At 38.7% G+C, this 12,449-nt stretch overlaps 1 protein-coding gene across 1 annotated transcript in view; it reads right to left on the reverse strand.

The window, feature by feature from the left end:
* Positions 1–12,449, reverse strand: part of LOC101410916 (probable cation-transporting ATPase 13A5) — a 304,534-nt gene that overhangs the window by 250,838 nt on the left and 41,247 nt on the right. The window contains exons 3-4 of the mRNA XM_058295542.1: positions 10,423–10,596; positions 591–737 (exon numbers count right to left, since the gene is read on the reverse strand). Of these exons, the coding sequence (XP_058151525.1) occupies positions 591–737; positions 10,423–10,596 (321 nt within the window). The remainder of the gene's footprint in view (positions 1–590; positions 738–10,422; positions 10,597–12,449) is intronic.

Here is a 12,449-nt window from a genome sequence, read left to right on the forward strand (position 1 = left end):
CATAAATGTAAGAGAAAACATGTTTTTATTATGTTTTATTACGTAAATGTTAACTAGCCATAATTCTAGTACTATTAATTTAAAATGTTGAAATGGGAGTAACCCAAATATTGAATTACAGAACTCAAAATAAGCTCATTTTATAAACAAACTCCCTGAGTATTCCTGGATCATTACCTTTACTCTAAGATTAATTTGCTACACAAATTATGACACAGGATATGATTCTATTAAGAGCTAGTATATACTGAGTACTGTATGCCTGGCACTTTATTCATTGTATCCCTTGATTTATTTAATTCCATCAACTAATATTAGATGGAGACATTATTATCATCATTTTATAGATGAGAAAACTGAGGCTTAGCAGAGTTAAGTAATTGATCAAAAGTTGCACAGTGTAGTTTAGAAGGATAAAGCTGAGATTTGAACTGAGTTCTGTCTGGCTCCAAAGTTCGTATTCTTTATAATGTCATTTATACACTGTCATTTGAGGACTGGCATAATGGAGGGCTGGAATTTAATCTTTAGTTGGACAAACAAAAAGACTACATATGCCTGGCATCATCCGCAGTCATAATTTTACTTACCTTTAGGTCGGGCTTTCTTATGGCTCTATTTATGATATACTCCTCATCTGTAATGAGAGGGTGGTCACGAGTAAGACCAAATGGGCTGTTTAATGCTGACAGGTAGATCCACATTACCTTTTTCCAAGAGTAAGTGTGAAATTCATCCTGAGGAAATAGACACCAAAACCCCCACGAAGTTAGGAGGAGTTATCAGGCTAAAATTCAACCTGAAAGATATTGTTTTAGCACAATTCTGTACGTTTTGGAGTCAGTGAACATTCTACAATGAGTAATATGCTTTTGAAAGCTGATAGATATAGAACCCTGAGGGACAATGGCATCATCATTTGTTAATAATTTACCCTCCAGCCCATGTGGCTACTGCCAGATGCAAAATTTCACAGGAAAAACAAAACAAAACAAAACAAGGCTTCCAAGGGTCTCTGAGTCTCTGAGCAGGAGGAAACTATGTCAATTAAACCATCCCATCTTTCCAGGCCTAACTTACATCCTACTTCCTCCAGAGCAACCTTTTATCATCATCCCTCCAGGAAAAAAGGGAAAAAGAAAAAAGTCATCATGCTAACTCCAAAGGTTTTTAACTGTCCCTCTCTTGTGCCCTAATCACTTTCTGTCTTGTATTCTCTGCTTCTTCTAGACTATCTTGAAGGCAGAGACTATAGTTTATTGTTCTTTATATCCCCATTCGTGCGGAGCACTTTGGCTTCCTCAGTGAGCCTGACAATTGGATGAAATAGAAACTGGAGGCATGAACTGAACTTGCCCAAGGGTAATTGTCAAGATGTTGGCAAAGGCAGGATTGAAGAAAGTACCTTCATGTATGATCCTAATTGAAACTACTACTCTTTGCGTTCACTGTTGATTTCATCACAGAACAGAAGTGGAGGGAGCAGCACTCTTAGTGAATTAAAATAATATTAACTAATCATTTGTGTATAATTTACTTAGCAGTTTATAAAAACTTTTTAGATCATTTATCCTGTTTTAAGTTCACAAATCTTCAAAGTAGGTATTATCATCATCTCCATTTTGCGGATGAGAAAACTTATCATCAGTGAGGCTAAAACTTGTTCAAGCAGTCTAGTATTGGTAGAAAATACCACTCAAAACCTCAACTTCTCCTTCATTTCAACAATTTGTACCTGTGGCTCATGTGTGAAAATCACCTTGAATTCTGTACTGTATAATAAATAGCATCCAGTTTCTCATGCTTTCTCTTCTCTTGGCAGCAGAGATTCTGATTCCTAAAATCAAGCTGTCAACCTCTGGTCCTATGTAATAGGAACAGACTTCTGGACTACAAAGCCAAAAAAGAGAAAGACAACATGGGTCATTGGCACTCTCAAGTTCTCAAAGGCCAGTATTAATCAGATGTGCCAGCTGCAAGCTTAAGTCTATGTTAAAAATGGAAATTCATCTGTATACATCAATCTTAATTTAGCTGGTAGCATTACTAAAATGAAGATGCCTGGACATAGTTGCCTTTAGCCCCATTTTCTGCCATCTTCTTTCTCCCCAAGCCCTATTACTTAGTTCTGTATAGTACAATGTGGAATGCTACAGGCAAGGTAAAAGACACAACAATGAGACAGCAACTTTTCTTAATGTCGTAACACCGACTTTTCATTTGTTTACTGCCCTATTGTGAACACGGCACAAATTTATTTGTAAAGAAAATCATCCAAATTACTAAGGAAAAACAACAGCAACTAAGAAACGGAGGAAAAGTAAGTCAATCTGAAGTGGTGACTTCAGGCATCGTAATCAAACTTCTCTCAGCTCTGTTTGGTTTTGTCCAATAGTGGAAAGAGCACAGGCTTCCCTACTGAGCTCAAATTCCAGCTCTGAACCATCTTAAAAACATTGCAACTCTCCTAGCTTAATTATATTTAGCTGTCAAGTGAGAATAATAATACCACACTTCATGGATGTTTGAAGGATTAAATGCATTAATATATAATTCACCTGGTCCATGGTCTAGGCCATAGCAGAAGTGCAACAAATATTAGTTTGTGACTGACGCTGTACCTCCTTTTTCACAGCATGCTGTTCCTGAGATCTTTCTGTAAAAGGAATTTATTTTCCCTTTGAGGAAACTTTAGAATCTCTGAGAGTCTCTATATTTATTTTTCCTTTCTGGAAAAGAAGCCTTTTTAACTGGAAATGGCTTCTCCCACTTTAGTCTATTTCCTGGCTCTCTTCTATGCAGTTAATGTTCTGTAAAATACTCAAATGCATGCACCAGAGGAGCTACCATTTTAAATAATTGGTTTGTAATGCAAATAATCCAAATTGTTTGCTTAGCAAATCTGGTTTTTTACACTTTAAGTTTCATAGAACAGGCTTTCCCTATACTTCATGAGAGAATTAACCAGATGAGTCCTTGAACTCTAGAAGAGTAGGACTGAAAATAATTCAAGTACACTTCAAAGAGTTGAATATATATACCAGACCCATGTCTGATCTAGACAGGAAAAATAGAGGAAGAAACCTGGGTGTTTTTTAATTTCCTATGCCCTTGTACTTTTTGAACCTGGAAGTATCAGACTAACTTTTATATTTAAATAAAACAAGTGTTCTTTATGCTTATTGGTTTCCAACTTTTTGCTATAGCATCTTATCCCCTGGAATTTAGAAGTGTAATGGTCACTTCAAGTTCAGGCCAATGCTATGACTTCTCTTCTGCATAGGAGTTTCACTTAATAAAAAATGTACTTCTGACCTTGATTTAAAAAGAAAAATGTAATCTATTGGAAAGTTCCAAAGATATATTAAAAAATCAGCACTTTTCTCTTGGAGATGGATACAGTACAATGCTAAAAGGTTGAACTCTAGCTAAAGTGAAGTGCTTAGAGAATTATGGATAAAGTAATAATAGCTTAAATTTTTTAGGCTCTTATTAAAACACAAACACTGTAGTACTTTTGCAGACTGACAACTTTGCCAAAATTCTATTCTTTATTTAAATATCAGGTATTTCTTTCTCTTTCCTCCTCTTGGCCAGACCCATTGATACTCAAGACACCCTGACCTCATGTTTCCATGTTGGTGGTTGGGAAAAGTTGACATCAGTTAGAATGTAGGAGTTAGTTAAAAGATATACAGAAAAAGATTTGTGCTTTGGAGAAACCATGCGATTAATTTACTTAATACTGAAGGGACAAGTTGTCAATTGACCAAAAAAAAATCAATGAAGTTATATGAAAAAGGTTATATACACATACCTACATTTGTATGCGTAAAAGCAAATCCTGAACAACTCAGCCTACATTTTTGAAGGGATTGATTTGGGTGTTTTGTTCTTTTTGGGTTTTTGTGGGGGTTTTTTTTGGGGGGGAGGGGTGTTGTTTTCAGAGGGGAGAGCAAGCAGGGGTTAGCTGGTTTATTGTCTGAAATATCTGGAGACCTAATGTGTAGCAAAAACTTAACCAATACTCTTGAATGCTTACATGCCAGGAGCTGTCTCATCTCAGTCAAGTACGCACGCCTCATTTAGTCCTCACAACAATGAGGAGGTGCTATTGTTATCCTCATTTAACAGAAGAGGAAATGGGGACAGGGACGGGTTGAGGATTTTGGCCAAAGTTACATTGCAGGTCAGAAGCAGAACTGGGGTCAAACCCAGGCAGTGAGACTCCAAACTCTTTACTCATACACTCCTTCACAATACTGCTACTATAAGAGACTGATCACTAGACAGGGAGTAAGATATCTAATTCCAACTCAAGTTCAGTTTCTGGTAGAAGTTTTGCTTTTATTACTTACAGCTATGGAACCGTAAATATTTTATCTAACTTCTCTATGCTTCTATCTGTAAAATGGGAAAAAAATCTACTAATAAGGACCAAAAAAGACAACTTATATGCATGTACTTTGCAAACAGTAAATCACAATATAAATGTCCATGTGTTATACAGTAAAGGATAATGGCCTCAAAACTACTTGTCTTAGCATAGAATCCTTTCTTAAAGGGCAGCCCCCAGAATCTCGGGGATTTCTGGCTGGATGTCTACTGAAAAACCAAGTTGAGATGAGGGGTGAGAGAATGGGGTTTGGGAAGAGGAATTGTACACCTAACAGAAATGTGATTCTACAGTCTCTTACTTTCTCAGCTGTGAAATTTCACTTTATTACCTTTGTAATAAAGTACTGGAGGAAACAGTGAGACCATCTATTACATACTCAATTCAATTCAATTCCATTATTGAGTTAAATAAATATTGAGCAACGGCTGTGTGGCCGTGTAGGGTATGAAAGTAGGCCATGGTTACTGCCTTCAGAAAGCTTATAATCTAACAGAAGAAAAAGTTATATAAAGGAATGTCTTTCAGTGACAAGCAGCTCGAAGCTTAGTCACAAGTTCTTTGCCCATGCTGTTCCACTTACCTGGAGCACTCTGATGATTCCCACCACTAGGTACCATCACCTTTTAACTCACACCATCCTTTGGGTGTCAGAAAAGTCTCCTCTAATTTTTTGATGGGTTTTTTCAAATCCCTATTACATATCCCTGTCATAATCATAAACCTTTCCCAAGTAGCTTGTAAAACCTCTAAGATAGGCTTAGCTTACAATAGTTGCTTTTTTTACATGTATTTGTGTAGTGATCTGATGAACTCCAGGAGGTCAAGACCTTAGTTTCACTAATCATTTTATATATATACGCTAGCATAGTGCCTAACATATAGGCTGTGTTCATCAAATTTATGAAGGAAGGAAAGACAGAGGGAGGGAGGAAAATCCAGGCTATGACAATTACCAGATTACAAAGTCACTTGTCCTCCCTGTTTACTCATCTGTGAAATGGAGATGATAATGTCTATATTAGAGGGTTTTTATGAGAATTAAATGAAATAATCAATGAGATGATGTTTTATAAACTGTAAAGCTAATGGCATTTTAATACAAGGCTGACTGTGAAAAGCATTAGAGCAGTCAAAGATGAAAAAAACACAATGCTAAATGAGGGCAGGTGATTAACTCCCTCTGGACTTTGGGCCCAAGAATGGATCAACAAAAACTTAAGAGAGAAGGTGGTATATGGCTTAGGAATGGGTAGGTTTTAATGAGTAGAGATAGAACATCTCCTTTCTGTATTTACGCTATAGAGAATATACCACTCAACTGCAATGTATGTTCATAGTTTTATCTCCAGAGCTTATAGCAATGTCTGGTACATGGTTGTGATCGGTAAATATCTATTGAACAAAACAAAGTGTCTGATCCTCTTAGAAAATGGTCCTAATGTGAGTAGTCTGGGCCAGGAGAAACCAAGGATCAGGAAGCAGAGATGGTGGAGGAGAGGGAAGGAGTTAAAGGATTCAATAAGCACTAATGCTGCAACCCATCAAGAATCTTAGTAAACGGGTGTACTTTTAGATGCCATCAGCATGGCTGGTTTGCAGAATTTCTAAGTTTTCATACTAAAGCCTTCAGCACTGGCATCTTCCTTAGGTGGAACTAAGGGGAAAACATCAAAATTGAATGCTTTGAGTCAGGCTTAATAACTAATCATCACAACGTTCTCTTCTGCATATCATGCATGGGTCTTTGACAACACGTGACACACAATGACAGTGAAGGAAAATGCATTTGTAATTATAATAAAGATTGAAACTACAGAAATCAACAGGAGTATCTGAATTCAAAATGCCAATGAATGCAAATCATGTTATTTGCATAGAAATGTGGTATCACTACAGATATTGGTTAAAATTCAGAAGTAGTTGAATAATGAATAGAATTCCATGTTTAAATTATAAAATAAAAATGAAATTAATCAGATCATTTGGAAAAATCTTGCTCTTAGAGGTGCTTAATAGAAGAAGAGGAACTGAAAATAAACTAATAAACTAGATACCAAAGAGGAACATCATGGCCTTTTTTTAATGTCAAGAAATAACTACCTAATCAGTATCTGTGATAATGATCTGCAATCTTACCAGTGTGAGATTGATGATAAATACCAAGTACTGATTTTTTTAATAACATTAAGAAAATATATACAATAAATTTTCAGTTAGGAGTTACCCAGCATTCCTTAATGGGAGCTCATTTCAGTCCAGCTATTATAATATAACTCAAACTATTTTAAGGCATTATTTTATTGTAAATAACCTAGCAGGAGACTTTTAAAGCACTGAGGCCCAAAGTTTATTTTTACCTAAGGCTCAGATACTAGGAATGTTTGAAATAATTGAGTTCTTGTCTAATTACATAAAGACTAATTTAGAGCCTCATTTATTTGGAGAGTCTTTAGCATAGCAAATTCATTTAGAAGAGCAGGTAATTAAAAATTAAAGTTGAAATCAAGATGAAAAAGGCAAGACCAAAGCCAGTTTAGACTGTTCTGATTAGTTGTGGAAAGGGGGTGAAGTAGGGGAGAGGTTTAATAGACTTTCAAAAATGCAGAGAAAGGAACAGGAGAATGACCCAGCTCCTCAAGGCACCAATACTTTTTTGAGTTTTCCCAGTGCATATCCAATTGCAGAGCTGGCTACATGCAATAAGGAAAGCTGACCTGGTTGAGCTCCAGGGATTCCCAGCCACTGACCTCTTCTCCTGAGTCTCTTATTCTAGAAGGAAAACCCAGTCCTCCTGTGTAATAAGGGGAGGACACAGCACCCAGATAAGCAGGGCCCTTATCCTTGGGTGAGCTTTGTGTATAGCAAGCTCTTAGAGTTGCTTGAGCAATAACACGGAAGAGCAATCAAAATATTCTTTGATAATGAATTTTACAGTTTGCAAGTGGCTTTTATACAAATAATCTCACTTCATCTCAACACTGGTCTAAGAAAGAACAAGTACTTTTACTAGCCCCATTTATAAGTAGAGAAATTGAGGTCCTAAAAGGTTTTGTCTTTACTAGGATTAAAACCCAAAACTTTGGACTCCAGATCCCAAATTGTACCAAATAGTTGACACTATTTCATTTCTTTCCTTCTTAGTGAATCATTCTTTCTTTTTTCTCCCTCTACATTTTCCTTTACATGCTTCCTTCTTCATTCTTCTCATTTCCTCCCCTTCCCTTTCCATTTCCTTGGTCATTTCCTCTTCTTCCTGCCTGTACCTTTACTCTGCCAGCAATCCCAGGGAATACAGCTCAGCCAACCAGACATTCTCAGATCTGAAGAGTCTGATGACACCTCCCTGAAAGTCTTCTGTCCCTGAGGTTCTCTTTCTGCTTCAGCAAAAGCATAGCCCTCTTGGAACTAATTGGGGGCAGATGGAATTATCCACAGAGTAGAGGTGAATACTTTTCTAAATCTTCCTTTCATGTCAAAAAATAAGAATTTCATAAATTCTCAAATACACATGGAAGGGTTTAACCCATAAAAGAGACCAAAGATGAGGAGTTCCAGAAGTTTTTATGTCCCCACTCTGATCCCTACAGGACAAACCATGACATCCTCTTCAACCTCTCTTGACCCCAACCCCAGCAAGACACTCAGGCTGTGTATGGAAGGGCAACATACAACATGATGCTAAACTTAGGTCGTTACCCTGGGACTATGTACATATATATTGGCTGAGCCAGAAAGTAAATGGCCAGGCCTCTATTCTTCTCCCAAGGGCCATTTGAGAAACATGCCCAAACATGGGGGTGATGATTATTTACAACAGTAGTTCTCAAAGTGTGGTTCACTGAGAGCGGCTCCAAGTGTGCATTCACATACCTGGGAACTTATTAAAATACAAATACTGCAGAGCAGGTGTAGCTCAGTGGTTGAGCAACTGCTTTGCACATATGAGTTCCTAGGTTCAAACCCCAGTACCTCTTAATAAAAAAATTACCTAGGCCTCAACCCAAATCTTCTGAATTAGAAACTCTGGGGCTGCAACCCAGCAATCTGAATTTCAACAAATTCTCCAGATGCTTCTGATGCTAGGTTAAGTTTAAGAACCACTGGTTAAGTACAGTTCAATGGTAATGGCACTGCACTAGAAACTAGGGTTCTTGTAGATCACTCCATTACATTTGAGCTTGAGTAAATTTTATCACCTCTCCAGGTCCCATTTCCTCACTTATCAAATGAAAAAGTCTTACTAGGTAGGCACCAGATTCTCTCACATACTTCATGAAGGATGATTTGGGGCAACAATGGAGTCAACTTCCAGCCCCAGAGTGACAACCTGACTTCCTTTTATTCCACAATATTCTCTTGCATTTTTTTTTTCCCTGAAGATTTATTTTATTTTCTTTAATTTATTTCTCTTCCTCCCCTCCACCCCCCATTGTCTGCTCTCTCTGTCCATTCACTATGTGTTCTTCTGTGTCCGCTTGTATTCTTGTCAGCGGCACCAGGAATCTGTGTCTCTTTCCGTTCAGCTGTCTGTGTGTGTGGCCCCACTCCTGGGAGGGCTGCATGTTTTTCACACAAGGCAGCTCTCCTTATGGGGCGCACTCCTTGTGCATGGGGTTCCCCTATGCAGGGGACACCCCTGTGTGGCATGGCACTCCTTGCATGCAGACCAGCTCACCTCACGGGTCAGGAGGCCCTGGGTTTGAACCCTGAACCTCCCATATGGTAGGCGGACGCTCTATCAGTTGAGCCAAATCTGCTTCCCTCTCTTGCATTCTTCAAGTCTTGAAATTTACACTCTTGGAATCTCTAGTTAAGTTATAGTTGAACTTGTGAGGAGGCACCTCAGCTATCACCTTTATCACAATTAACCTGTCAGCTAAGCACAAGGCTGAGACATAGCGCGGGTGGTTCTTGAAGGGTTTAGGAACCAAAAACAAGGGATGGGACTGACCCCAATAGAGCAAATCAACAGAGACAAATTTCATTAAATTCCTAGTTTATTTAAATTTAACCCCAGTGTTAGGTTCAAACTTCAATATGATTTCAGATTGAAATGTGAATTTTTTTGCTAGTTACAGGCTTGTTGCTATTCTCTTTGCTGCATTTTATAGAATGTTTATCTAAAGAGGTTGCTACATATAAAAAGAAGATAATATTCCAGCTGAGGTTGATTTACCAAGAATATATATTTGTCTTCATGGGTCATTTGGGCTGATGCATTGTTAGAAACATTTAGTATCATCAGTTGAAAAGGGTCTTCCATGAGATTGTACTTTCACTCTCATCAGTAAGAAATATCCACTTTAGTCCATCAGCTATCACATATTTGTGGAACTGGAAATGTCACAATTAATAAGTAAGAGACGGTTCCTTCCCTTGTGGCACTAACTGTCCAGTAGGAACAAAAGCCATTGCACATCTAATGAGTGCTATGAAGATGTGTTATGGAAGCAAATACAGGGAATCTCACCTAACATCGGGAGTTTATATTAGCAGAGAGATAAAGACCTTGGGAAAGTATCGTTGCATTTTTTTACCTGCACGTATCTTCAGCATGCAATACATTCCCATCAATGACAGTGACTCTCAAATAGCTGGGGAAGATAGCACCCTCCTCAGAGGGGTGTTAACCCCCTCCCTTCTTCCTGAGGCACTCCAGTGGGAGGGGGTTTGGATAAGTCAAGAGTCTAGAGGAAAAGTCTGAGGGAATCTTTTTATTTTCAGCTATTAACATGGTTATTCCCTGCTCCAATTTTAATGTATTCACATTAGGGTAGTTTGTTCACAAAACTCACAATTTAAAAAAGGAAACCCTGTGAAATAGGATGTAATCAATCAAATCCAAATTTAATCAAATCCAAGCATAGACAAAGTGTTTACTTCTTGGTCATTTTAGGTGTGATGGATGTAAGGCCTGAGACTGGACCTTCCACTCCTCGCCTGCCTTGTCTCCCCAGAGCTATTCCGTAACACAGTGTCCAGGAGAAAAGAACAAGCAGGTACAAAATCAGGTACACACTTACTGTTGTTCTCAGCAACACAATGTCTGCCTCTTGCAAGGAACACGGGACACAATTTGCCCACACGTGCCAAGCTGGTCTCCAGTAAAACACCAACGGCAGGATCCCAAATGAGAAGATGGATCCAGCAAGGCAGAGAGCTTTCCGATGGCCTTGAGTCCGATAGCCAAATATCTCCTGGGATGGAACCAAAATGACCCCAAATATTGGTTAAACACAATGAACAATAAATGAACAAATTTGGATTTTAGTGGTAGAACTGGGGGCAGGAGTAAAGGAGATGAGGAGGATGAGAGGAGGATGGAGTGAATGTCTGCACTCTGGAAGGGAGTAAGAGGTTGAGAAAGATTCCTGACAAAGAGATGTAGGACTCGAGCCCACCAAGAACTGGTAGTATAATCAGGAAATTCAGTTGTTACATTTTTGAGCACCCAGCTACCCTATGTCAAGCCCTGTGCTAGGGGTTCGGATATATTATCTTATTTAAATCTCCAGTTTTCCTCTGCAAAAATATTACCTCCATTTTGTAAATGAAGGGACTGAACTCAGAAAGCCTAAATGACTTTTCTAAGGCTGTATAGCTTGAGAGTTCCATTGCCAAGGTTAAAACCCAGGTCCATCAGCCTCCACGTCTTGAGTCTGAGCCACACTGTAACAGATGTGACAATGAGGAGGAGTAGGTGAGGGCAGCAACCAATGATTTATCTGTCTGGGACCAGCAGCCTCCTGGCAGGAGGGACTAAACCAGGCCTTGTGTTCAGAGACAGGATTTGGTAAAAGAATTTGATCACAAGAAGATCAAACAATTAAATACCAACTTGTCTTGGGGAATTTGGGGTAGAGCTATGCATTGTCACTTACCTCCTTTTTAAGAAAAAGAATTGTACATCAAGGGCAAAAACTACACAGACTAATTGATTTATTGTACCTCGTGCTTATTGAGCATCTAGTACATGTCCTTGGGGAGACATTAGGCCCTAGAGGATATAAATGTGAACAAGATGTGGTTTCTACCTCTAGTGAATTTATAATCTGGACCATCTTCTTCCTTCCGGGTCAGGGCTGGGACAGAATGGAAAACCATCCCTGAAGTTTATGGCCTCAGCCACACACTGTATCACACAAAGCCTTGAGTATATTTTATCCCGGTCATAATGACTAAAATTGAGAGGTAGTAGAGCATCTTGGACACTTTGGGTTCAAAATCTAGTTCTGCCAATCAACAGGTTTGTGATCCCGGGCAAGTTCTTTAACCTTTTTATTCCTCAGTTTATCATCAATAAAATCGGGGTGGTGATACCACAACAACAGGGTTGCTGTGAGGATTAAATCAGTTAACATGTGTGCTGTGGAAGCATTTCTACTACCATTACCACTGCTACTATTGCTGCCATTATTACTAGTACTACTGTTACCATTATTGTTATTATTTTATCCCACTTCCCAATATAGACCTGAAATCCTATCCCTAGTTTATCAGCATTTACATCCCAAATTCCCTAGTATCAATAATTCTATTCTTGCTAGGATTGCCACTTAAGAGAGCAAGGGAGCTAGAACATGCAACTTTAAATCCCTAACTTCTCTATCCTACCAGATAAAGATTTCGTGACTGGTAAATCTTCTGTGATCCTCGGCTGAGCGCTGCTTTCACATGTGATTGTTAGGGTCCTTCCTATCATGAGCAGCACACACAGGTGCTGAATGGCTTCCTGAAGGATTGTCCGTATTTGGAGAATCTTTTATGAACTGTCATGTTAACTCAGAAATACAAATTTTGATTGATTTTTCAAAACAGAATGTCTGTCTTAACATGAATCGATTTCTGTCCCAAGCTCAAGCTCCTGCTGTCCAGATGCCAAGCCTGGGACGTCTCTGTGCCCCCATCAGCCTACAGGAATGCTCTGTGGATCTCACACTGAGCAGCCTCCCAATCCTAATTTCCATAGTCCATCCCACTGTCTTTTCCCATATATTTTTTTATGTCCCTAAGCTTCAGCATAGATCAACTTTCACCCTCCAAATCAACT

Source organism: Dasypus novemcinctus, chromosome 4 (genome assembly GCF_030445035.2).
Source record: "Dasypus novemcinctus isolate mDasNov1 chromosome 4, mDasNov1.1.hap2, whole genome shotgun sequence".
Classification (NCBI taxonomy): domain Eukaryota; kingdom Metazoa; phylum Chordata; class Mammalia; order Cingulata; family Dasypodidae; genus Dasypus; species Dasypus novemcinctus.